The following is a 27,519-nucleotide window of genomic DNA, read 5'->3' as shown; positions in this document are numbered from 1 at the left end:
CAGTGCGATCTAGTTGCGCACCTCCCCTTTTGGTTGCATTCGGGTGTTTCTAAAGGGTTCTTTTGCCCCTTTTTGGGGGGAAATCCTTGTTAATTTCGATGTAAACTCAAGTGGTGTTATAATTTGGCGCACACTTGGCGATGTATCGCCACTCTTTTGGTCGCCAAGTTTTGTCGCCAACTTGGCGACAAATTTGTCGATTTTTTTTTAAAAATCTGGTTTCAATTTTGTCACTGTTGGTGATATTTAGAGAGTAAACTATTGAATCACATAAAAATTGCCAGTAATGGGGAAATGAAATTAAATTGAAATAAAAGGAAGTCATGTGATGCACACATCAGCTCGTTTTTTTTTTTTTTTTTTTTTTTTTTTTTTTTTTTTTGTAACGTAGCGAGTGTCTACGTGGTAGAGGGAGGGTGTAGGGATCGGGGAGTGTCTCTGGGGGGTATACTGTAGGTTTCGGATTTCACCATGGTAGAAGACGCTCATTTTAGGAAAGAAGAAATTAAATACCAAAAAAAAAAAGAAGAAGAAAGAAAAAAAAAATCATCGTAAATGTACATAAAAATCAACATAAAATTGAATTTTTCACAAAACTGTGACGTGATGGAAATTTTTCATATAGCACCCATTGTATTTTTTCCCACCGCAAACTTGTGTAATCGTTGTTATAAAGCTCTCTTTCCTTCCAAGTAAAAATAATGGCCATGGCACATTTGAAAATTGGAAAAAAAATTGAGGGGAGCTATTTTTAAAACGTAGAACGTGGTGGGGGAAGACAATGGATTTCTTATTAGGATTGTCATTTTAAACAAAATGAATGATGATATCAGAAGCATTTTCCAAGGGGATGGGGGGGGGGGGGGTGCCATACAGCGAAAATAATCACTCCGCATATTAAACAATGAATGTCTCTTAAATATTAATTTTCATTGTTACGAAAATAGTTTATAACGCCCTTTAGTGGCTTTAGCAGTACTTTGAGGACAATTTTTACCGAAATATAAACGTACTTAAGTACGCTTACTTAAGTGTACTTACGTGTCAAATTAAAACTTAAGTAAAATGAGATAAAAAAAAAAAAAAAGCTGATTCTTGTATTTATATTCACAGTTCGACTGATACAACACCTAATTTCGAAGTTATGGATAAATTTAGGCTGGATTCAATAATAGCAACCAAAAAAGCCAGAAACACAATTCAAGAACTAAAGCATGATCTTATCGACTTCACCGAAACAGCAAGCCACATAGCAAAAGAAGGAGATGAAGATTCAGATGAATATTTTTCCTGTGAAGAATAATAATTATTAAAGCAAACACAATAGCAACAACAACAACAATTTACAGAGATCATCGCCATTCATCACCATTCATCGCCATCAGCTGCCACTTAATAACGTGAAACAATTTTTAAAGCGAAAACAATAGCAACAACAACAACAACAACAACAGAGATCATCGCCATTCATCGCCGTCAGATGCCACTTAATATCGTCAAATAATTATTAAAGCAAAAACAATAGCAACAGTAACAACTTACAGAGATCATCGCCATCAGCTGCCAGTTAATATCGTCAAATAATTTTTAAAGCCAAAACAATAGCAACAACAACAACAACAACTTACAGAGATCATCGCCATCAGATGCCACTTAATATCGTCAAATAATTATTAAAGCAAAAACAATAGCAACAGCAGCAACAACAACAACTTACAGAGATCATCGCCATCAGCTGCCAGTTAATATCGTCAAATAATTTTTAAAGCAAAAACAATAGCAACAACAACAACAACTTACAGAGATTATAGCCATTCATCGCCATCAGATGCCACTTAATATCGTCAAATAATTATTAAAGCAAAAACAATAGCAACAGCAGCAACAACAACAACTTACAGAGATCATCGCCATCAGCTGCCAGTTAATATCGTCAAATAATTTTTAAAGCAAAAACAATAGCAACAACAACAACAACTTACAGAGATTATAGCCATTCATCGCCATCAGATGCCACTTAATATCGTCAAATAATTATTAAAGCAAAAACAATAGCAACAGCAGCAACAACAACAACTTATGGAGATCATCGCCATCAGCTGCCAGTTAATATCGTCAAATAATTTTTACGCATATCTATGCACTTAACGCATTTTTTATGCCCTGAATTTCAAACTTTCACTTTTGATTGTCATATTATCAAATACATAATAGCAATGATCGAGTAGCGTTCCTGACGTCGTCAACAATGAAACTCGCACCACGGCATGATACTTTGATCATATGTTTTGGTAATGTTTAAAATGCGAGGAAAGGTTCTATTGTGAGAAGACTGAACTGGATCCGGTAACTTAACTGTTTTACTGGTTAATGAAGAAACAAAAAAGTGGTCAACAATAAACGCTATCTACTGGAGTTTAGGGTTCATCCACTGGAGTTAGGGTTAAAATTGCAACTATCAAAATATCACCAAAGAGGCAACTGCTTCGTTCAAATGTAGAAGCAATTTTCACCCGTCATATCTTGACGTGTGATTTTCTAGTATAAGAATAAAATGTTAGTGTGATTGTAATATTAAGTATCAACTTTCTAAGTATTTTTCTTGTATTTAAACAATAATGATTTATGCGTGACCGTCACACCCGCCACCGTACAGGTCATTATTTTTTAAATACAAACATTTGGGATAAAAGGTCCAAGGTTCAGATGAGAATGATGCGCTTAAATTTAACGCAGTAAAAATATTTTAAACAAGACTGAAACGAGAATACCTTTTCCTTGGGAGAAATATTTCCATATGTCGATGGGAGACCTTATTTTTCGAGTCGTAATGCTAATTGGCTCCTGAATATGGAAGTATAAAGGAACATTAAGCTCATCTCGTAAATTGGAGCCCACTCCTGGCAAATTGGCTTCAACATTAATCTGTAAACATAAAAGAATTGCCAATCAACATTGGATGCACGATTTATATATATATATATATATATATATATATATATATATATATTGTTACAAATCCTGTAAATAGTAATTATTGCAGGAACGTAACCTGTAAATAATTTCCCGTAATGGATATACAACCCCTTAACATATGGCTAAAGTATACAACTCCCTATTCTTTTTATTTTCATTGATAAAATTTGATAACGGTCTACGCATTTCTCGAAGCAGAAAGAATGTTGTAGAAAATTCTTGGATGTTTATAAAAGCCGTTAGCGATGGATAAACGGAGAGTTTCGATTGATATTTCGAACTGGGGGGGGGGAAGATTTTTGCTCTGTTTATAGCGAGGCATTTCGCTGTGTTGTTTTCGTATTTGGAAGTAAATACGTGTGTAAACGTTGAGTTTACGGTGTTGTGTGATAATTGCTTAATTGCTGATGAATAATTTAGCAGTTGTTGAAGATCTTTCCTGTACATAGTGTAAATAAATTTCCTGTGTTTTTATCAAGAACTGTGTCTTCATTTCAAGAAAGTGGAAGTCGCACCGAATCCGTTACAATTTGGCGCCCAACGTGGGGCGTCTTCTGGACTTTCTTGGAGTAAGTGTGACTTTGGACATTTCTTCTTAAAGACTGTTTGAATTTATAGACTTTGTTTTTATGGTAATTACTCGCGCAATGGATGACCAATTGAAACAACTCCTGGAAGCAATTAATGCTGCGAAAAGCGACTTGGCTGAAAGTTTGGCGGCTAATCAAGAACAATTAAAAAATGATATGGCGGCTAATCAAGAACAATTAAAAAGTGATTTGACTGCAAGTTTTACTGCAAATCAAGAACAATTAAAAAATGATATGGCGGCTAATCAAGAACAATTAAAAAGTGATTTAACTGCAAGTTTTACTGCAAATCAAGAACAATTAAAAAATGACATTGCGGCTAATCAAGAACAATTGAAAAGTGATTTAATGGTACTGAAAAATGATTTAGCTTCTAACCAAGAGGAAATTAAAAACGACCTTACTTCGGTAAAGACTGTGATGGAAAACAAATTTAATGAGATAGAGCATCGAGTTGATGCTTTTGATGAAAAATTTGAAACAGTAGAAAACCGTATCGCAACAGTTGAAAATCATGTGGATGAGAAAATTAAAAACATGGAAAGGAGATTGGCGATCGCGGGAAACAGCTCTGTACAGTTTGGCGCTCCCACATCGGTTGCTCGACCGTCCATTAAACTTGCCACATTTGATGGGAAAACTTCGTGGCAGGTTTACAAAACTCAATTCATGATAGTGGCGGAAGCGAACGGATGGGACTCTGCTACCAAGGCCTGCCATCTTGCAGCATCCCTGAGAGGTGACGCAGCGGACATTCTTCAGACCCTTCCGGACAGCCAGCGCCTGGATTTCGCCGCCCTCACATCTGCGTTGGAGCTTCGCTTCGGTGAGAAGTGCCAGAAAGACTTCAGCCGACTCCAGTTGAAGTCCCGTTTCCAGAAAACCGGGGAAACCCTGCAAGAGCTAGCGGCGGACGTCGAGAGACTGTCTCATCTTGCTTTTTGCGACTGTCCTGCGGATGTTCGAGACAACCTGGCACTCAACTACTACATCGACGGGGTTCAAGATCCGGAAATCCAGAAAGCTCTACGGATGGCGGATGTCAAAGACCTGAGTTCTGCTGTTGTGTATGCGATGAAGTTGGAGGCCGCCCAGCAAGCAACCCGCAAGGATCGCCATTCAATCCGCGGCGTGAAAACTGATGAGCCTGATCCGGTTTCGTCACGATTTGCTGAACTGGAAAAGCAAATAAAAGAAATTGCAGGAATCCTCAAAAGGACTTCGGCTCCCAAATACCAAAATGGACAATCACTTAAGTGCTGGAAATGTGGCGGTGAGGGTCACTTACGAATAAACTGTGAAGCTCGCCAAGAAACCAGAGGGAAGAGCACCTGTCCCTCGCAGGTCCAGGAAAACTAAACCATGGCAATCTCGCGGGGCGGAGGTCGCCAAATTGGAATGAGCCCCATCTTAAAGTTTTCCAGATTTCATCCACGAGTGGCGGCAGTAATGGACTGTTTGTTTACGCATACGTAAACGGGTTTCCCTGCGAACTGATTATTGACACTGGAGCCAATGTTACAATCATTAGAACAGATGTGGCTCGTCAATTTGGACTCAACATTCTTTGGACGCCGCCCTGCGTTACCCTCCAAACTGTGACAGGTGACAAGATCGAGATTGAAGGTAAAGTAAACTTAGAAATTGTGTTTGGAAATGCCACTTACCATCATACGGCATTCGTTGCTGCTATCACGGACCCCTTCATTCTCGGATTGGACTTTTTAAAGAAGTATGACTTCAACCTCGACTTCAAGACTAATGAGCTGCACTCGATGAGAGAAGACATAGCCGTTTTCCCCGCAGAAAGTGATGTAAAATCCGCTCATCAAATAATAGCCCAAACAGATTTATCGATTCCCTCAAGGTCAGAATCATTAATACCTGGCTCCATTGAAGAAAGCAGTAATTTTCGATTTGGACTCATTGAATACCCCAACCTAAACAATAACCTAAAAGGAGTGCTGGTAGCATCTACGCTTGTGGACCTTTCTATGGATGTAATTCCTGTGAGAGTCGCCAACGTGAGTGAAAGGCCCAGGAATATCAGAAAAGGTGATGTGTTGGCAACTTGTACTCCAGTAAACTGCGTCATTAGAAGAATCAATTCCCCTGAGACTGTGTCTTCTGAGTCCTTGACATCGAAGTTAATTGGGAGTGCGCCGTTATCGAATGATCAAAGAACTGCTGCGGAACAATTGGTGGACGACTTCAAGCATCTGTTTTCATCTACATCGGAGGATGTGGGCCGGACGGATTTAACGCAGCATAGGATCTATACTGGAGAACACCCCCCTATTAAACAGCATCCAAGACGACTACCGTTTGCCAAGAAGGAAGAGGTCGAGACCCTCCTGAAAGAGATGCAGGAGAATGATGTCATCGAACCCTCGTCCAGTCCTTGGGCCTCTCCCATCGTCTTGGTCCGAAAGAAAGATGGCTCCACCAGATTTTGTGTCGATTACCGACGGCTGAATGAAATCACCAAGAAAGACAGTTACCCTCTTCCACGGATAGACGACACCTTGGACACTCTTTCCGGACACAAGTGGTTTTCGACCCTGGACTTGAAGAGCGGCTACTGGCAGGTTGAGATACACCCTGATGACCGAGAGAAGACAGCGTTTACAACTGGGCAAGGCTTATGGCAGTTTAAAGTGATGCCCTTCGGCCTCTGCAATGCACCAGCTACGTTCGAGCGTCTTATGGAGACAGTGTTAAGAGGACTTTCTTACGAATCCTGTCTGGTCTACTTAGACGATATCATCATCGTGGGACGCAGCTTCGAAGAACATCTGGCAAATCTTAGGAAGGTGCTGCAAAAGCTTAGGGAAGCCAATCTGAAGTTAAGCCCGTCCAAATGTAATTTGTTCCGCCGGGAAGTGAACTACCTTGGTCACATCATCTCTTCTGAGGGTGTACAAACCGATCCAGAAAAGGTATCTGCTGTCAAGAGTTGGAGTCGTCCCGAAAACATAGATCAACTGCGAAGTTTCCTGGGGCTCTGCACGTACTACAGGAAGTTTGTAAAGGGTTTTTCCAACATTGCACGACCTTTGCATAAGCTGACGGAGAGCAAGCAAAAGTTCGAATGGTCCAAAGAATGCGAAGATGCATTTTTACGACTGAAGGAGGCTTTAACATCAACGCCTATCCTCGCCTATCCTCAGCCTGAAAAATCCTTCATCCTGGACACTGATGCGAGCAACGAGGGCATCGGAGCTGTTTTATCCCAAGAAATTGACGGAAATGAATATGTCATCGCTTACTGGAGCAAATGCTTATCAAAGTCGGAGCAAAATTACTGCGTCACCAGAAAGGAGTTACTAGCCATAGTGAAAGCTGTAGAACACTTCCATCATTACCTCTACGGCCGAAAATTTCTGCTTCGGACAGATCATGCCTCATTAAGTTGGCTTTTGAACTTCAAAAATCCGGAAGGTCAGAAAGCCAGATGGATACAGCGGCTCCAGGAATATGACATGGAGATCAAGCATCGAAAAGGGTTATCTCACGGTAATGCTGACGCTTTATCAAGGAGACCCTGTCCTGAGAACTGCCACTATTGTTCCCGAATCGAGAAACAGTATGGAACGACTAGCCCTACTGCCTATCAGGTGACAGTGACTTCAACATCATCAGAACCTGATCCATGGAGTGACGACCAAGTTCGAAAAGATCAACTTGAAGACCCCGACATAAAACCAATTTTGGAATTCATGGAAAGTGACAGTCGGCGACCTAGCTGGCAGGACGTTTCCATCTTCAGTCCTGCAACAAAAAGATACTGGGCTTTATGGAACTCGCTCCATTTACGGAACGGCGTGCTACACCGAAAATGGGAATCTGACGACGGCAAAACATCTAGGTGGCAGTTACTACTTCCCCGATCAAGGATTTCAGATGTTCTGAAAGAAATACATAGTAGTGCGACTGGAGGACATTTTGGTGTCTTGAAAACTCTCAATAAAGTTCGGGAGCGCTTCTTCTGGAGCAAGGCGAAGGATGACGTGGAGAAGTGGTGCCATTCTTGTGACGCCTGTGCTGCTCGTAAAGGACCGAAGAAGAGAAGCAGAGGGAAGCTACATCTGTACAACGTTGGAGCTCCTTTCGAACGAATTGGGATCGACATCCTGGGTCCTCTACCAAGAACTGCTGATGGGAACAAATACATTCTTGTTTCCATCGACTACTTCACCAAATGGCCGGAAGCATATCCCATTCCAGATCAAGAAGCTACCACCGTAGCAGAGACTCTAGTCCAGCATTGGATCTCGAGATACGGAACACCTTTACAGATTCATTCCGATCAAGGGAGGAATTTCATCTCTGCTTTGTTTAAGGGCCTATGTCAAATTCTCGGAATTGAGAAAACTAGGACAACACCACTACACCCACAATCGGACGGCATGGTGGAGAGATTTAACCGCACAATCCTGAATAATCTCTCACTTATGGTATCCAGAAATCAACAGGATTGGGACAAGAAGCTACCTTTGTTCCTGCTGGCCTACCGCAGTGCTGTCCACGAGACTACCGGATTTGCCCCATCTCAGATGCTCTTCGGACGAGAGCTTCGGCTACCTTGTGATCTCGTCTTCGGTCGTCCTCCGGATGCGCCTTCATCGCCTGAGGAGTACATCCAGGATCTCCAGGCCCGGTTGGAAGACGTTCATAACTTCGCACGAGAGCGAATCAACATCGCGGCGGAGAAGATGAAGACCAGATACGACACAAGGTCTACTGGACATGAATTCAACGAAGGAGACAAGGTTTGGTTATGGAATCCCATCCGACGGAAAGGTCTTTCACCCAAATTGCAGTCGCATTGGGATGGACCCTACAAAGTCCTTAACCGACTAATTTGACGTTGTAGTGAGGATCCAAAAATCACCTAATGCAAAACCTAGGATTGTACATTATGATCGGTTAGCTCCATACTATGGCCATAGTTCATGAGTATTACGTAAACAACCATGGTTGATAACATAAAAGTTGTAGATAATTTTTGCTTTTAATGTTTAGTAATATTTCTTGTTATTATTGTGTTTTCTGTATCTGTTAGTTATTAATTAATGTGTATATTGGTAAACTTGTGATAGAAGTTTGGCACCCTTTCTGGGGATTGTACTGCCCGGGACGTGCAGTCCTTAGGAAGGGGGCAATGTTACAAATCCTGTAAATAGTAATTATTGCAGGAACGTAACCTGTAAATAATTTCCCGTAATGGATATACAACCCCTTAACATATGGCTAAAGTATACAACTCCCTATTCTTTTTATTTTCATTGATAAAATTTGATAACGGTCTACGCATTTCTCGAAGCAGAAAGAATGTTGTGGAAAATTCTTGGATGTTTATAAAAGCCGTTAGCGATGGATAAACGGAGAGTTTCGATTGATATTTCGAACTGGAAGATTTTTGCTCTGTTTATAGCGAGGCATTTCGCTGTGTTGTTTTCGTATTTGGAAGTAAATACGTGTGTAAACGTTGAGTTTACGGTGTTGTGTGATAATTGCTTAATTGCTGATGAATAATTTAGCAGTTGTTGAAGATCTTTCCTGTACATAGTGTAAATAAATTTCCTGTGTTTTTATCAAGATCTGTGTCTTCATTTCAAGAAAGTGGAAGTCGCACCGAATCCGTTACAATATATATATATATATATATATATATATATATATATATATATATATATATATATATGCTACGATTAGTTTCTGTGTAGCCTTTACATGCACTTTTCGGACATGTGCCCGTCTAAACTAAATGATCTCGTTGCTCATGGAACCGGTTTCTCGCTGTACATCTAGTCAATACTACATCTATGGGTGCAATACATCTCGTTCTTCACATTCAACGTTTTACAAAAACTACTTCGCATTTTATAAAAATATATGTCATTTTCAGTTTGGAGTCTCTAATTTGGTGTGAAATGGTTTCCAAACCATTATGTGTTGAAAATCCTTTTTTAATCCTATTCATGGTAGACATTTCACTCTACGAATAAATTCATCCAACTTATGGACTCAACAACGATAAAATTAAAAAATTAAAAAAAAAAAACCGACTGAGTCGCAACTGTAGAATCAAGAGGGAAAATTGAAAATACTTTTAAAAGCCTTATACTATTAAAAGTCAACGTCAAGAATTTTTTTTTTTTTTTTTTTTTTTTTTTTTTTTTTTTTTGCTATTAAATAGAAACTGGCAACAGATAAAAATTTTAAATCATTGCGTTTTATTTCTTTGTCGGCCCACAATGATTTCGGTTATCAATCGCGTGAATAAAAGCTTAACCTTTATTAAAATCTGCTTTAAAAAAAGTTATAATTCGAATTCTATGAAACATGAAAGTTCCAAGCACATTCTATCAGACACGGAAAAAAATTGTCTTTATATTCGTATTAAATTTTTTAAAAAAATTTAACTATGTTTTCACAGCAAAAATCGCGAAAACCCTTTTAGAGATTTTTAATTAATATCTTTGTTAATTAATGTCAGCCAAAAATGCAGCCTAGCTAAGAACACTCTAGATCAACTCTCCTTTCGAACAGTTTTTTTTTTTTTTTTTTTTCAAAAATCGGTACATCCGTTTAGGCGCTAGATTGCCAAAGACAGACACACAGACACGTCAAACTTATAACCCCCTTCCTTTGTGTGTCGGGGGGTTAAAAATATTACTTACGTTAAAATCCTGTAGATGCTTTTCCGGGCCAATGCCCGATAACAACAACAGTTTCGGTGTTTCTATCACACCTCCGCTTAGTATGATTTCTCTTCTCGCTCGTATCACATGAGTTTTTCCAGAGAAAAGATTTACTGCCGCCACTTTAGCCGCCTTCTTTTTCTCAAAAATAATCTGTGAAACAGAACATTTCTTTAAGGTATCAAACGTGAGTGGTTCTAATACATACGAGTATATATACAGTGCTGGTAAAAAAAAAAATTGCATCACCCTAGCATTTTCACAACAATGTGATTATGTGAGAAGTTTTGGTCGACTGATTAACGATGAATGTATGTGAAATTCTGCAAAACTTATGAAATAAACATTGAACAGCAGGAATCCGATAATTGTTTACGTAGATCGGGGCTGTTTCCGGGCCAAGGCAAACTGCTGACCCCATGCTCATTTTTCCATTTCTGAACCTGCGTGTGAGTTTAGAGAAAAAAAAACTACTTAACCCCATGTCAATTTAAGTCTAATGGCAGGATAAAGGTTTCTAAATTGTTACTTAACAGTTTTGCCCGATGGCACGGAGCAGAATCATCCTGGAAAATGACGTTTGAAACTATAGTAAAGTGATCTCGGATAGCAGGAAGCAATTTCTCCTCCAAAATGTCAATATACACCTGAGCGTTTACTGTTCCTTGCCCAAAGTGAAGCCCACCAACTCCTTGATCAGAAATGCATCCCCAAATCACCTGGGATACGGGATGCTTGCCTGTGTGTTGAATGCAGTCGGGACGATATTCCTCTCCTTTGCGGCGCGGGTGATGCATTTTTTTTTTTTTTACCACCACTGTATATGTATCATGTGCTTTCAGCCTAAGCATAGCAAGTGGTAATGAAATATTACCATAAAAATAAATGCTTAAGCGCTGCATGAGTTGAAATGCATAATTACCTGTATTGCTAATGTGTTGGCAAGAAGATCAATTCTTGAAACGTTCTTTATTGACCTTATGTATGCATCGAAAGCAGAAACTCTCCAACCATTCCAAATGTTGCCTAAAAAAGACGACACGTTGTTTGAGACAGATGAGCGTCATTTCATAAGTTCTCAAACTTTCTGAGTTCAAATATTTGTAAACAAAACATATATATATATATATATATATATATATATATATATATATATATATATATATATATATATATATATATATATATATGTTGGTGTTAGTAATCCAAATAAAGTTGCTCAGGCAGTGGTTTCTGAAAACGTAAAATTTATAACACAAGATACAGACATAGAACAGATACGTGACACAACTGCATAAAAAAAACATATACAAGGCTTCAATGTACGGGCCGAGAGCAGAGAGATAACGTCAGAAGCTCAGCAGCCAATCGCGGCTACAAGAAAGTCCCCATGATTTTGTGGCTCTGATAAGTTGAGCTATGACCTTGACAATGTTTACCTCTTTTTGGGGAGTTCAGTGAAAAAGGGAGTGATATTGATGCAGATTTGAGTTGAAATAGTTTTGCAGAACTATACTACGAAAGAAACTCAACTCAACTCAGCATCAATTACCCTTCTCTGATTCCCGAAAAGAGGTAAATATTGTCACGGTCTCAAATTGTCAAGGCTCAACATATCAGTGACACCATATATTTCGTTTAACATTGCTGCTCAACAGTTGGATATTTTTTAACGTAAAAAGTAATCATTTACCTTTGTGTGGAAACAGTGTATGATAAAACCAAATTTACGAAGACGACAGTTTTTGCTTTATTTATGTTAAGAACTCATTTTGCTTAGGAGTACAACTATTGAACAGAAATACTCTCTCATCAATAAAAACGTATTCACAGAGAACTTATTTGGTTCTGTATTGACAATACATTAGATGCTCAGTACTTTTTCAACAAGCATTCCAGTAACAAAATGTACGCATATGTATTTTAATCAATTACAACTTAAATCAATTAAAATTAAAACTTAAAGTTACAAAGGTAGGGACATAAAGCTTCTTAAGAGGGTCCTTAAAAAGTTGACCCAAATGACTAGATTTAAAATTTTGCTATGAAAACTTTATTCTGAAGGTACGCTGATAGTTTTAATTTAATTTTTTTTTTAATGTTAATTTTTATTTTCTTTTTAAATCATAGAAGAAAACGTGGACTAAATAGCTCCGGTCTGCACTTTTAGTTCAATAGTTACAGTTGAAAGGTTTAAACTTAAACCTAAACTAGTTTTAAGTGTAGGGTAAATTGGACAAGAAAAATAAACTCAGATATAGTAATAAGACTGTTAAAACACGTTTTGAGGTGATTCAGGAGCCCCTTATTGAATGCAAAAGTTGCGAGCTTCAGAATGGAAAAGCCCGTAACGTTTAATTAAAAAAAAAATTATGTATTTCCTTTTTGCTTTAAAAAAGGTTTCCTTGCCACCTCGGAACGAGTGCGTGCAATATTGTGCGTTTATTGCGTTATATTTTTCATTAATTATTTCTTCACAAAAGCAAACTACAGTTTGACCACCAATTAGATGGAAATGAAAACTTCCGGTTTACAAGTGGAAATGGACGCATCTGTTACTTTTCAGGGATGTCAGCTTTTTGCAGATATATGTTAGTCCCAGAGAACATTCAAATAAGCGGAAGACGCTCAACAAATTTTTACTATTCCCCTCGTTTTGATAGACTCGTCTTAACTGGACGTTTGCCAATTCCATACAATCCGTAGTCAACTGTACTCCTACCACTTACGTAAGTCTACTTCTGATGTGGTAGATGCTTTCTACAGCTAGACCTACTGTGACAATCTAAAAATTGTCCCCTAAATCCAGAGCTAAGGCAGAAATACAAGTACATGTCTACAGCATCGTGGGCCGCAATGGTTAGGTCCTCCTTGTGGTGCTATCTGAGTAACGCTAAATACCCACCTCCTACAGATATTTGACTAGATCTGTGTCTAGTCAGTGCTTAGGGGTGGTAAATTAAGCAGGAAACGGGGGTCACCGGACCAAGTCTTATACCTGAATCCACTGCACTTAGAGTCGTAAATGGTGTGAATTGTTTCGTTAGGACAGCGCACTTAATAATTCCCCTTGGAGGAAGTGACCACGAAGGCTAACGTGGGCTTGTCCACGTTGAGTACCTACAGTTCAATTACGGCATCCGCAAACTGTAGTTTGATCATCGTTATGAACACATCAGTCTGGAACGATCAGTATTCGAGTTCGAGGCACAAGCCCTCTCACTGAAGCTGAGATTAAATCCAAACTAGTAGCTGAAATTAATTTAGAATACTAGCGAGAGTCCTCAAGGATGATGCGGCTCAACTGGTAAAATAAAGCTAAACGCTTAAGGTAATAAGCTGAAAGTTACCGCTCCTAAGCCAGGGCTAAGACAGAGCTACAAGTGTATACCAATAGCCCGTTTATACCATCTAAAGATTGCATTGAAGGAGAGAGTTTGAAGGTAATCTCGGCCTTAATGAGAGTTTATCTGCCTCCAGCTCGGTTATTTAATTTTCCAGACTGATGAATCCACAACAAGGAAGAAAATGCAGTCTCTGGGTATCATAATCAGGCTGTTCGTATGTTCTAGTAGATACATTGTGCACTAGCCTTAGATATCTTCTATCGTGTAAGAAGTGTAAAATTTTACTTTTGTAGAAAAACAAGATGCTACACGAAATCCAGGACCGTCATTTAGGGGGATCAGAAGGGGGTAATTGTCCTCCTCCTGATTTTTGAGAAATTAATTTATTTACATATAAGTAAGTGGGAGTTGTTTTTGTTGATTTTCGATATAGCTTGCATTGAGTATATACCCTTTGACCCCCTTAGGTAAAATTCGAAATGATGGGCCTGAAAAAAAATCTTATGATTGGTTTGGACAGTACAAAATGACAGTGATGCTGCATTTCATGCGACAAATTATCTAAATACAGAGATGGAAGACTAATACTTTACTTTGTGTGGGCATAGCTCCGTGTTCTAGTTCTCCATTCAACTCTCCAACGTTGATTCCCATAGACTTAGCATTTTCAAGGAAAGCCTTTGCTAGCTCAGATTCTGAAACGTCGAACTCCAAAACTGGCATTGGACCATCACTACCTCGTTTCTCTAAAAAGGAAGAAATAAAACGCATGCAAGAAAACTAAGTCCTTAATAATCGGAAGAAAAAAAAGAATAATCAAAGAGGATCAGAGGGAGAAAATTATTAAGAGAGTGTTTTTAAGGACAGTTTATGTGTCAAGTATCAGAAAAAGTTATGGTCAGAGCAGCTCTCGGTAAGATTAAAGCCCTAGATCGTAGCTTGAGTAGCGACGCGTCCGCCATTTTGGGGCTAAATGACGCTTTCTTCTTATGTCTGCTACAATGTTGTTTCTTGATTGTGGTGCTTCTTGATTGTAGATATGCATGGAGTTAATAAGAAACTACAATCAAGAAGCAAACACGCTACTTCATTACAGCAGACATAGAACGAAAGCTGCATTTAGCCCCAAGATGGCGGACGTGTCGCTACTTATTCTATGATTCAGGACTTAAGGTAAGATTAGGTCGCACAATATGCCAGAAACTTTAATATATCTTCGCATTTTCTTTGATATTTCGAATTCTACAACCGAGAATAGACCCAACACGACATCGTTTTTCTAAGAAGGGAAAAATAAAATGCATACAAGAAAAATAAGTCTTAAAATAACCGGGAGAAGAAAAAGAATAATCGAAGAAGATCGGGGAGAAAATTATTAATAGTTTTTAAGGAGTGTTTTTAAGGACAGTTTATGTGTCAAGTATCAGAAAAAGTTATGATCAGAGTAGGAACTCGATAAAACTAATTCCCTAGATCGTAGCTTAAGTAGCGACGCGTCCGCCATTTTGGGGCTAAATGACGCTTTCTTGTTTCTTGATTGTGGTGCTTCTTGATTGTAGATATGCATGGAGTTAATAAGAAACCACAATCAAGAAGCAAACACGCTACTTCATTACAGCAGACATAGAACGAAAGCGACATTTAGCCCCAAAATGGCGGACGTATCGCTACTTATTCTACAATTCAGGAGTTTGGGTAAAATTAGTTAGGACAATATGCCGGAAACTTCAACATCGATTAGCGTTTCCTTAGATATTTCGAATTCCACAACTGAAAATGGACCAACACGACCTCGTTTTCCTGAATAAGAACAAACAAGATGCATGCTATAAAAAAAGTCTCGAAATAACCTACATTTGTAAAGAGTAATTATAAATTTAAGGGGATTGAATTTAATAAACAGCCAAAGAGCATCTAGGGAGTGTCACTTAAACTGCGTAGAGTCAATAAGGTAAGCAGAAAGCCTGTTACTGAGACATTTGCATCTGTTGCAACTGCTTTGTAGCTTGTGCTCGTATAAACTGTCAGGAGTCTTATAATACGCCAGAACAGCATGCTATGCTATTTTATCCTACAGAACGTTCATAGCCTACTACGTTGTTTTATGATAACATATTTCGTATTCTTATAGTGTCTTGTTTAGCTGCAAAAGGTTTTACTAATAAACCGTAACGATAACTGGGGTAAAGCACGAAGGTCACGTGCTTTTGAAGCTCTTTAATGATGGTAGTGCACACGTTCAGTAACATCGTCTAGCAATAGCATTTATTGGTTTTTCCTGACTGTTTTACTTGTTCAGTTGGAAGCTATCAGAAGGTATGGTGGGGCTTTTTGATGGAGTTTTCGATTATAATAAGTAAAAAGAAAATCTACGATTGAAGCAATACTTTCAATACTCCAGAAACCGTACTGTTTACTATATAGAGGAACAAATGCATATAGAGTTCGCTTGGGTTACAGGAGTCTTAAAAAGTGCAGATATCACAGTGTGTGAGGCCACGCTATACATGATTTTTTTTTTCTGATCCTTCAGGCTCGTCGTAGGTGTTCTGGCTAATCCATTAGATTTGGAATGGTCAGACATCAAATTTACGTGATTTTTATTTTTCATTTGGGCTTTTATATTTGTTTCTTCGTTTTAAAATGTGGGAAAATGAACTTCGAACTAGCAAAAGCACAACAATTTAAAGATTCTCAATAGTCTGTTGCACAAACGTTGTACAGTTTTTTTTTTTAAGGACTTCCCCAGTTAAAAATGACACAATAGAAAAGTAGTTTAAAGAAACAGGTGGTATATTGGACAGTAAGGTCTGGACTTGGTACAGTAACATGGTTTCTGGTTGGGCCACCATTTACGGCTTTACCCATGTTGAAACCGAAAGGTAAAGTTCGAATTCAGTGTCTGCTTCGTTGGTGAGCACAGGGGTGAGCACAAAGGGGGAGTTAAAAAAGAATGGCAGAGATTGCGCCATGAAATTTAAGGGGTAATTGTTCAATGGGTTATTTTTCACTTTTTCGGAGTGGGGGAGGATTCTTGCGATAGTTGTAATTTGGGAGGGGGGGTGCGTTATTGCTCTTAGGAGGATGACGCTTCTGGTGTATATATATATGTGTGTGTGTGTGTGTGTGTGTACTTTATTCAAACAAAATTTGTGACGCAGCTGCAACTCTCTTTCAATCTCGGAGCTATCCCTGAAAACTGGCGAATAACAAACTTCAGACTTGTCTCTGGCCGTTTTACTGTTTTGTCATTCTAAATCGGGGAATCTTTTCTGAAATACCTTGTTCTAGAATGTTTTTTCCAGCAAAAAAAAAAAAAAAAAACGCGGGGGTTCGGGGGTTTAAGAAACTGCTTGAGGACTTGACGAGACACACAACAATGAGAAGGATGAAGAAAAAGAGGAAGAGAAAGATGAAAGTGCACACCACCATTGATTACAACATACGATGATACTCGACGATGTCTAACCAGACACAGAGGCTCCGGAGGTTCGATGGAAGCTCTCCGCTTTCTTGAAGTACGGAAGAACAGAATCGAAATTCCAGTCGGGTCCCACTCTGGACCAGAGGTCATCGAAGTCCGATTTTGTTCCCCATGTGTGAATCATGTAGTTGAGGACGCTACTTCCTCCAAGTACTTTGCCTCGGGGCCATGCTGATTTCTGTAAAAAAAGTACAACCGTAAGTTTTCATCATACATATAATAAGAACAAAACAAAAATGTGCATTAATAGCGTGCACAAATATCGGGCGACCAGAGAAAAAAAACACAGGTCGTCGAATTTCTTTCTTCTTTATGAAAAACAAAATATGTCATTTAATTCTCTCATTTATGAAAAATACATATAAGAATGAATGAAAAATCGACATATGCACTTGAATATAACGGACTGTAGTTGAGAGACACATCAGGTAAAAAGTTAACCAGGAACAGTGAAGGTCTTATCGAAAATTTATGACCAGACTTATTTGAATGCATTCATACTCTTAGGAAAGGCTCCCAAACCCAGAAACATATAAGCAACCTTTACTCAGTTAGGGACCCTGTAATAGTTTTAGGACTCCTAATTGTTCCAGCCGAAGCAATCGAGTCGGCCATTTTTTCCCCCTTCTAATGCATGTGAACAAATTTTATTTCTTGGAAATTCTGAATCCATGTTTGAATATTTTTATTTATCAGCCTCTCCTCCCATTCCCCCTAGCATAATGTACTGAAGACCTTTTTCGAAATGAAACAATAATTAGAGCATGCAAAACAAGCTATAAAGGAGATTGATGATGTCTTTATAGGGTAGCCACAATCAGCAGTCCCCAAATTTTTACATGGTCTCTAGCCAAGTAAAGGTTGTTAACATGCGGCCCAGAATATAAGTTCATTACTGATGCATGCGAGAATGCCTTTTTTAGTTCTTATGTAACAATTGATATTGAAGAAAATCACTTACACGATCGTTCAATCCGAACTGTGAGTGTTTTTGATTTGTTGTTTTGTATGCCCAATCTGCTGTGTAACCTTGCAGTGCTGGTGCGAGAAGTGGAACAGCACTTATCCATGGTGCTGTAGTGCCCGTTTCTATCACGAGGATTGTATAATTGGTGTTTTCCCACAATCTCCGAGCCAAAACACAGCCAGCCGACCCTCCTCCCACTGTAAAAGAAGATGAGACAATGCTTGAAAAATCAATCTAATTCAAATACCAAAATGCCGGTCATAGCCTCCGGAAACACTGTGATTTCACTTATTTGTAGCCATCAGATCGGAATAGCTTTAACGAATCTGGAGGAAGCTAAACTTTAAGCTGAGTCTACCTTTGAACTGGTAGCTACACTTAGTCAGCATACCAGCTTACATGAGATGTTTACTGCCTCCAGCTCTGTTATAACTATTCCAGACAGTCGGTCAGTTTCATTTTTTTAAAAAAAGTGAAATGGTTTGAGATTTTTGTAAAAATACATACCTATTATGAAATCATACTCCGTGTTTGGTGTATCAATAATCCCTTGGCAGGACCATGACCATTGTAAAAGACAGTTGATAGCAAAAGCAGTGAGGATTATGAACAGACCGTCTAAAATGGAAAAAAAAATTTAATTCGTGCTAATTTCTTGGATCAGCACAAGATGTCGTAACATAGCTCTAGAGCTGCGAATACGGAGCAAAAGCTTAACGGAGTAAAAATTTTAATTTTCAGAAACGAATTCAATTTTTTTTTCATTCCCCCCTCTCTCTCCCTCTCTCTTTCCCACTAAAATGCGATGAGTGAAGGTTTTAAGCCTCATAGCCTGGGCATCCATTTTTCAAATTATATGCTTGCACTAAAAAGATCAAAGTTAAAAATTTAAAAAAGAGGAGAAATTGCACTGATAGACATTTTAAAATTGAATTAACGAAATGAAATTTCATTTATACAATTGTAAATTGTGATAAACTAAAAAAAAAAAAAATCTCTAAACGTCAATAATACTAAATTTAAGGACGCATGTTTTTAAACTCAACAATATATATATATATATATATATATATATATATACAGAAAACCATATGTTACCACAAATTAATATCAAAATCAAAAAAAGCCAGAACTTTGAACATTTTTTTTCCTTACATGAATATTTGCATACGTTATACGTTACTGACAACATAAAAGTGTGTGGTTAGGGGAATGTGGGGTAAAGTTAAATAACGGGACAAAGTGAAATGTTGAAATATTTTCAGTTTGTAGTGCCACCTATCCAGCAATACTATCTACGTTCTCAAACATGTAGTTGATTCCAGTTAAAAAATAAATATTTCTAAATATCAATGCAAATAATACTATCGGTCATTTTCAAAATTTGACACAAATATTTTAATATTTTGTTGGTTATTTAAAAAAATGGGTTAATAAAATGACACATTTTTTGTAATTAATAAATCCAAGTGTTAGTTAAGATCAACAGATGTCCATTGCAATACTTATTTAGGTAATACTGGGCAGGTTTCCATTTTAAATGTTTCATACTATTTGTCAGGTACACGTTGGGCTGAGAGAATGGGGCAAACTGAAATAGTTAATTTCGTTTACTTATTGATTAATTAAATAGATCATAAATTAATAACTTATAATTAATAATAAATTAAAAGTACGTGAAACATTAATAGTTTGTAAGTGAATTAATTCATTTTCATTCCTTCATTTAATTATTCACTATTTTATTCATTCATACACTTACTTTCTTACTTATTCACTCAGTTTTTTTTCATGCATCGATTCATCACTTTTTTTATTTATTCTTTCAGTGTCTCATTATTTATTCATTCGCTCATTTATTTACTCATTCATTTGATTACAAATCTTTTTTTCTAAAATGAAATAGAAATTATTTCATTAGAAGAATATTTTGTTTTTCACATTGCCGCATACGAAAAAAAAAAGTGAATTCACTTTTTATGAAGGTACAAATTTACTTCTCAAAATAATTAAAAAACGTTTCAATGCAAGTTTTGTGATTCATTGATAATTTTGCTTTTACATTCCTCAAACGGTGAAACTAAATCTTTACTAATAATAAAGCTGAAAGTCTCTCTGTCTGGATTTCTATCCGGATCTCTGTGACACGCATAGCGTCTAGACCAGCGGTTCCCAACCCATGGGCCGCGGCCCACAAGTAGGCCGCGAACAGAGTGTTACTGGGCCGTGGACACTGGTCAAGAATCTGAAACATCAAGATAAATCTTGGGGTCTCCCAAAATTAGTGGATTTCCGTTTTTTTGCGAAAATTCACTTATTAGATGTACCGTCACTCAAAAGTTTTCCCTTGCTTTTAGCCAATAAAGAACTTTAAAAGTTAAGATTTTAAAATATTTCTTAAGAATTTTTTCTTATTATTGGAGGATGAAATCTAATGAATCAGAAACTCTTTAAAGATAGTTGGTGAAAAAAACTAGCATGAGCTTCAAGATTCAAGTTAAAAATGTTCCTCCTTTGTTGAACTGGCATGACTAACCAGTGAATTAAGACACTTCAGGGGCTTTTCGACAACCTACCTATTAGAATGTGGCTTTTCATTATATTTGAAAAAAAATAAATAAATAAATAAATAAAAAAGATTGTGCAGAAATGCATCGAATGTTGCGAGTGTTTGAGACTAAACCTATCCATTTTAATCCAGATATCAAATCCCTAGTAGAGGAGAAACAGAAAATCCAATGCAGCTTTAACTTTGATGACTTTTACACTTAAGGACAGTTACATGAGCAGAAGAGCAGATACTCCTCCCCCCAGAAAGTAAATTTTGGCTGTGCAAGTATAATATATAGTAGTTAGTGGGCCTCAATGGTGTTTTCTGCAAAACTGGTGGGCCGCACAAGTAAAAAGGTTGGGAACCGCTGGTCTAGACCGTTCGGCCGATTTTTATGAAATTTGGCAAAGAATTAGTTTGTAGCATAGGGGTGTGCACCGTGAAAAGATTTTTCGAAAATTCGATTTTGTTCTTTTTCTTTTCCAATTTAAGAACATTTTCCCAAGCAAATTATCATAATATGGACAAATAAATTACCAAGTTATCATAACGTGGAACCGTAACATGGGCAAGTCAATTGTTGAGAAAGTCATCATTCATTATTTGGAAATATACAGGCGAACCAAAAGACCTTTTAATTTTCTACTACGGGCAAAGCCGTGCGGGTGCCACTAGTACGTCATATAACTGGTAATCAACCACGTTTTGAAGCACAAAATTAGCAGATTACTACATACACGTGTTTCGTGTTCCCTGACAGCTGGAAACACGTGTATGCAGTAATCGGCTAATTTTGTGCGTCAAAACGTTGTTGATTGCCAGTTACATTTTCGCACAAAGGTATTTATTTATTTCTTACTAGTAACACCCGTACGGCTTCGCCCGTAATAGAAAAATTAAAGGTCTTTTGGTTTGCCTGTATATTTACAAATAATGTATGGTGAATTTTCTCGCCAATTGGCTTGTACCGACGTTACAGTTCCACGTTATGATAATTTCGTATCTCGCCAATTGACTTGTGCCCATGTTACGGTTCCACGTTATGATAATTTTGTAACTTATGATAGTTTTTTTCTTAAAATTGGAACAAAAAAGAACCACATCGAATTTTCGAAAAATCGCTTCGAGGTGCACACCCCCATGCTACATACTAATTTTGTGCCAAATTTCATGAAAATCGGCCGAACGGTTTAGGCGCTATCCTCTTCACAGACATCCTACAGACATCCAGACATCCAGACATCCTCCGGACAGAGAGACTTTCAGCTTTATTATTAGTAAAGAAGAAGAAAAGAAAAGAAGAAAGTTAAAGAAGTAAAGAAAAGAAAGATAATTTTCAGAACAAATTCTTTCCCATTTTATTAAATTTCTGTGAAAAATGGGCTTAAAATTGGAATAGAAAAAGAACAAAATCGAATTTTCGAAAAATTGCTTCGAGGTGCACACCCCCATGCTACATACTAACTTTGGGCCAAATTTCATAAAAATCGGCCAAACGGTTTAGGCGCTATGCTCGTCACAGACATCCTACAGACATCCAGACATCCTCCGGACAGAGAGACTTTCAGCTTTATTATTAGTAAAGAAGAAGAAAAGAAAAGAAGAAAGTTACAGAAGTAAAGAAAATAAAGATAATTTTCAGAACAAATTCTTTCCCATTTTATTAAATTTCTGTGAAAAATGGGCTTAAAATTGGAATAGAAAAAGAACAAAATCGAATTTTCGAAAAATCGCTTCGAGGTGCACACCCCCATGCTACATACTAACTTTGTGCCAAATTTCATGAAAATCGGCCGATCGGTTTAGGCGCTATGCTCGTCACAGACATCCTACAGACATCCTACCGACATCCTACAGACATCCAGACATCCTCCGGACAGAGAGACTTTCAGCTTTATTATTAGTAAAGAAGAAGAAAAGAAAAGAAGAAAGTTAAAGAAGTAAAGAAAAGAAAGATAATTTTCAGAACAAATTCTTTCCCATTTTATTAAATTTCTGTGAAAAATGGGCTTAAAATTGGAATAGAAAAAGAACAAAATCGAATTTTCGAAAAATCGCTTCGAGGTGCACACCCCCATGCTACATACTAACTTTGTGCCAAATTTCATGAAAATCGGCCGAACGGTTTAGGCGCTATGCTCGTCACAGACATCCTACAGACATCCAGACATCCTCCGGACAGAGAGACTTTCAGCTTTATTATTAGTAAAGAAGAAGAAAAGAAAAGAAGAAAGTTAAAGAAGTAAAGAAAAGAAAGATAATTTTCAGAACAAATTCTTTCCCATTTTATTAAATTTCTGTGAAAAATGGGCTTAAAATTGGAATAGAAAAAGAACAAAATCGAATTTTCGAAAAATCGCTTCGAGGTGCACACCCCCATGCTACATACTAACTTTGTGCCAAATTTCATGAAAATCGGCCGAACGGTTTAGGCGCTATGCTCGTCACAGACATCCTACAGACATCCAGACATCCTCCGGACAGAGAGACTTTCAGCTTTATTATTAGTAAAGAAGAAGAAAAGAAAAGAAAGTTAAAGAAGTAAAGAAAAGAAAGATAATTTTCAGAACAAATTCTTTCCCATTTTATTAAATTTCTGTGAAAAATGGGCTTAAAATTGGAATAGAAAAAGAACAGAATCGAATTTTCGAAAAATCGCTTCGAGGTGCACACCCCCATGCTACATACTAACTTTGTGCCAAATTTCATGAAAATCGGCCGAACGGTTTAGGCGCTATGCGCGTCACAGACATCCTACAGACATCCAGACATCCTCCGGACAGAGAGACTTTCTGCTTTATTATTAGTAAAGACTAGTGGCACCCGCACGGCTTCGCCCGTAGAAAAATTGAAGGTCTTTTGGTTCGCCTGTATATTTACAAATAATGTATGGTGAATTTTCTCGCCAATTGGCTTGTACCGACGTTACAGTTCCACGTTATGATAATTTCGTATCTCGCCAATTGGCTTGTGCCCATGTTACGGTTCCACATTATGATAGTTTCGTAATTTATGATAGTTTTTTTCTTAAAATTGGAATAAAAAAAGAACCACATCGAATTTTCAAAAAATCGCTTCGAGGTGCACACCCCCATGCTACATACCAACTTTGTGCCAAATTTCATGAAAATCGGCCGAACGGTTTAGGCGCTATGCGCGTCACAGACATCCTACAGACATCCTCCAGACATCCAGACATCCTCCGGACATAGAGACTTTCTGCTTTATTATTAGTAATAATAAAGAAATACATCATGTCTGAGCAACTTTATAACATACCAATCGGATGCAATCCAAAGTTTGGGAAACGTTGCTTCACTCTAAATTAATAATGCACCGAAAAAAAAAATCCCGAACAGTCGTAAATCTACTTCATAATTACAGCAGATCCTCGTTTATCCGGTCCTCATTTATCCGGATCTCGGGACTATCCAGATCAAATTTAGTAGTCATTAAAAATATTATGTTCATAGAAATAATTTTAAAATATGATACCAAGAACGTCAGTATAAGCATATTAAACGTTGTTTTTTATTTTGATCTGTAAAAGATAGAGCATTTGCTTGACCGTGCTTCATTCAAACCCCACACGCGTTTGAAAGAGAAGACGGCGAACCATTGTTGTTTGTTGAGAAATGTTGGGAAAAATTATCTTGTAAACATCTCTATGTAGTTTTGTTTTTAAATGTTTTTTTTTTTTTTTTTTTTTTTTTTGTAATTGTCTTAATGTACGGTAAGGGACTTCTTAAAGAATCAGCGTTGCTTATTACCCATATTACTCTATTCGAACTATCTGGATTTGCCATCCAGATTGCCTTTGGTCCCAGTTAATCCGGATAAACGAGTTTGTGATGTAGGGGAACATGGGACAAAGTGAAATTATTAAATATTTACTCTGCTTTTAGCTCCACATATCAGGTATTATTTTAACTATATAGTACCATATGAGGCAGTGAGAAGCAAAGGGATGTAAGTGGCAAAATTAAAAATTCGGAGATAACCAATACACATGGTAGGGGAACCTCTCCTCTGTCTTTGGGCTAGAGATGGTACTAGTAGCCCTGGTAGGTGCTGCTGTACAGCATGATTTAGAAAAAAATTCAGTTAAAGGCCTACCTAGGAAGCTATCTTTAAGTGCGTTTTACTCAAAAACTTGAAAATGTCCACTTATATCCCTTTGCCTCTCACTGCCTCATATGTAGTCTATTACAGTCAGGAAAAAAATACCGTCGAAGATTAAAGTATTTAATAACACAGGCAATTTAAAAAAATTGCTACTCATATTGTAATATTTTGTTGTAAGTTCAAAATTATTTTTGTAGCAAAAAATTTTAAAGTTCTTTTTATTAACATTTTAAGTATTAATTGAGACCTCCTAATATTCAATGCAGGATTAATTTAGTTAATATTAAGCTTATTTGTATAATATTAAGCTTATTTGTATTTTAAATAAATTGTGCAATTAGTCAAGTACATACGGGGCAAAGTGAAATAGTTTGTTTCATTTTCTTACTCAATTATCTTTATCTTAACTAATAATAAAACTGAAAGTCTCTGTGTCTGGATCTCTCTCTCTCTGTCCGGATCTCTGTCTGTCTGTCAGGATCTCTGTGACGCGCATAGCGCCTAGACTGTTCGGCCGATTTTTATGAAATTTGGCACAGAATTAGTTTGTAGCATGGGGATGTCCACCTCGAAGCGATTTTTCGAAAATTCGTTTTTGTTCTTTTTCTATTCCAATTTTAAGAACATTTTCCAGAGCAAAATTATCACAAGATGGACGAGTAAATTACCAAGTTATCATAACGTGGACCGTAACATGGGCAAGCCAATTGGCGAGAAATTCATCATACATTAATTGTAAATATACAGGCGAACCAAAACACCTTTTAATTTTCTACTACGGGCAAAGCCGTGCGGGTGCCACTAGTTTAATATAAAGCACTTACGTTTTCATTTATTAATTAATTTATTTACATTCCTTCATTTGTATTCACCTATTTATTCATTCATTCACTTATTTTCTAATTCATTCATTACTTTACTCGTTCATTCATTTTTCTTCATATGTTAATTGATTTATTAATTCAATTATCCGTTTATTTTTCATTATATTTTCATTTATTTATTCAACCTTTTATTTACTGTTTTTTTTTTGATCAAAAATATGTTTTATAATCGAACAGGAAATATTTCATTGGAAAAAATTTTATTTTTCACTTTGCCCCATGAAAAAAAAGTGAAAATTTTCCACTTAAATTTCTTGCCAAAAATAACTAGTATGTTGTGGCCATCACGAAACTTTCTTCTATATTTTTCTTTTCTTTTTTTTTTTCTGATCCCTCCCCATGCTTGACGAGGAAGCAATATTCCCAACAAAAACAAAATTACACATGCAAAAACTTGACCCAATGTTTGAATTATTGCAAAAGCAAAGCAAAGAGCGAAAATTGAAAGTTATTTTAAACGCCTTGCTTGAATGAATTACAAATATTTTATTTGTTAACAAACATAAGATGGCAACAGTTAAAAATTTTAAATCATTGAGATAATATTTCCTATCATTTCCATACAATTAAAATCACGAGAAATACGCAGACGACAATCTATTACGATTTATCTTTATTATTGTTGCATTAATAAAAATATTTTTATTCGCAAAAAAAAAAAAAAAAAATCAACACCTCTTGGAGCGATCGGCGTCAAAATAGAACCAAAACCTGTTTACATATGGATTCACATATATTCCAAATTTCAACCAGAACGTAGCATTACTTCTTGAGATAGGGCACTCAAAATGGAAAAAAAGAACGGGTGATTGCGCTACCCCCCTTTTTAGCTGTTGACACAAAAATAAAATCAGTTCTTATACCCACTAAGGGCTACTTGCCGATAAATTTTTCTTTCATTCCGTTCATTATTTCTTGAGATACAGCAGTCACAATTGACGACAAAAAACGTTCTATAGCTCAACCCCCGTTTGAGTTATTGACACCAAAATTGAATCAGCACCTGTTCCTGTTAATACCAACATATGGACCAAATTTTGTTTGATTCCGCCAGTAACTTCCTGAGGAATAGCAAGCACGCGTAACTCGAAAAACGTCCCATTGCTCCACCCCCCTTGGAGGAATTCGCGCCAAAAACTAATGGGCACAAGTTCACATAGGGGCACATATGTGTACTAAATTTCGTTCGATTTCATGCGGTAGTTTTTGTTGTAGAGCGGCCACAAAAAACTGGTCACACACAGACGTGACACACATACATACACACACACACACATACATACATACACACACACACACATACATACATACACACACACACACACAGACAGACAGACATTTTCCAAAAATGGTCGAAATGGAGTCAGCACACCTCAAAACGTTCGAATCCGTCAAAATTCGAAATTCGAAAATTTGCACGAATCCAATACTTTCTTCTATATATTAGATATAGAAGAAAGTAAAAATTGTGTGTCAACGCAAGTTTTATTATAAAACTAGCTGCGTGCCCGGCGTTGCACGGGCTACGTAAAAAACGAAAGAGATGTCCAATGTGTGTTTTTGCATTACTCTGACATCAGTTTCTAAAGCGCTAAGGAGTAAATAAATACGCGTAATGCAAGGTTTGCAAAACACCAGTAGAGCATATTTTTGGCAAAAAATCTCTTTAAAGTTAATCATAGTTATCAATAATGCAAGTTATGCGTATTTTCAATTAGGACAAAAGATAACTAGTATGTTGTGGCCATCACGAAACTTTCTTCTATATTTTTCTTTTTTTGAGCAATCACGATTGCTTATTGCTTTCATTTGACCGTTTTTGACGTTCCTTTGATTTTTCCCACCGCCACCCTCTGCACCATCACCGTGGACAGGCGGGCTCCTCACG

General features: G+C 37.3%; 1 protein-coding gene across 1 annotated transcript in view; it reads right to left on the bottom strand.

Moving 5' to 3' along the window:
• Nucleotides 1–24,396, bottom strand: part of LOC129226339 (glucose dehydrogenase [FAD, quinone]-like) — a 49,847-nt gene extending 25,451 nt beyond the window's left edge. Inside the window, exons 1-7 of the mRNA XM_054860941.1 lie at nucleotides 24,393–24,396; nucleotides 18,579–18,689; nucleotides 18,066–18,268; nucleotides 17,090–17,282; nucleotides 14,209–14,366; nucleotides 10,253–10,426; nucleotides 2,772–2,925 (exon numbers count right to left, since the gene is read on the bottom strand). Coding sequence (XP_054716916.1) covers nucleotides 2,772–2,925; nucleotides 10,253–10,426; nucleotides 14,209–14,366; nucleotides 17,090–17,282; nucleotides 18,066–18,268; nucleotides 18,579–18,689; nucleotides 24,393–24,396 — 997 coding nt within the window. The remainder of the gene's footprint in view (nucleotides 1–2,771; nucleotides 2,926–10,252; nucleotides 10,427–14,208; nucleotides 14,367–17,089; nucleotides 17,283–18,065; nucleotides 18,269–18,578; nucleotides 18,690–24,392) is intronic.
• Nucleotides 24,397–27,519: the final 3,123 nt, after the last annotated feature.

Source organism: Uloborus diversus, chromosome 7, assembly GCF_026930045.1.
Source record: "Uloborus diversus isolate 005 chromosome 7, Udiv.v.3.1, whole genome shotgun sequence".
In the NCBI taxonomy this organism is placed as follows: domain Eukaryota; kingdom Metazoa; phylum Arthropoda; class Arachnida; order Araneae; family Uloboridae; genus Uloborus; species Uloborus diversus.
This window is presented reverse-complemented; position numbering and strand designations above follow the sequence as displayed.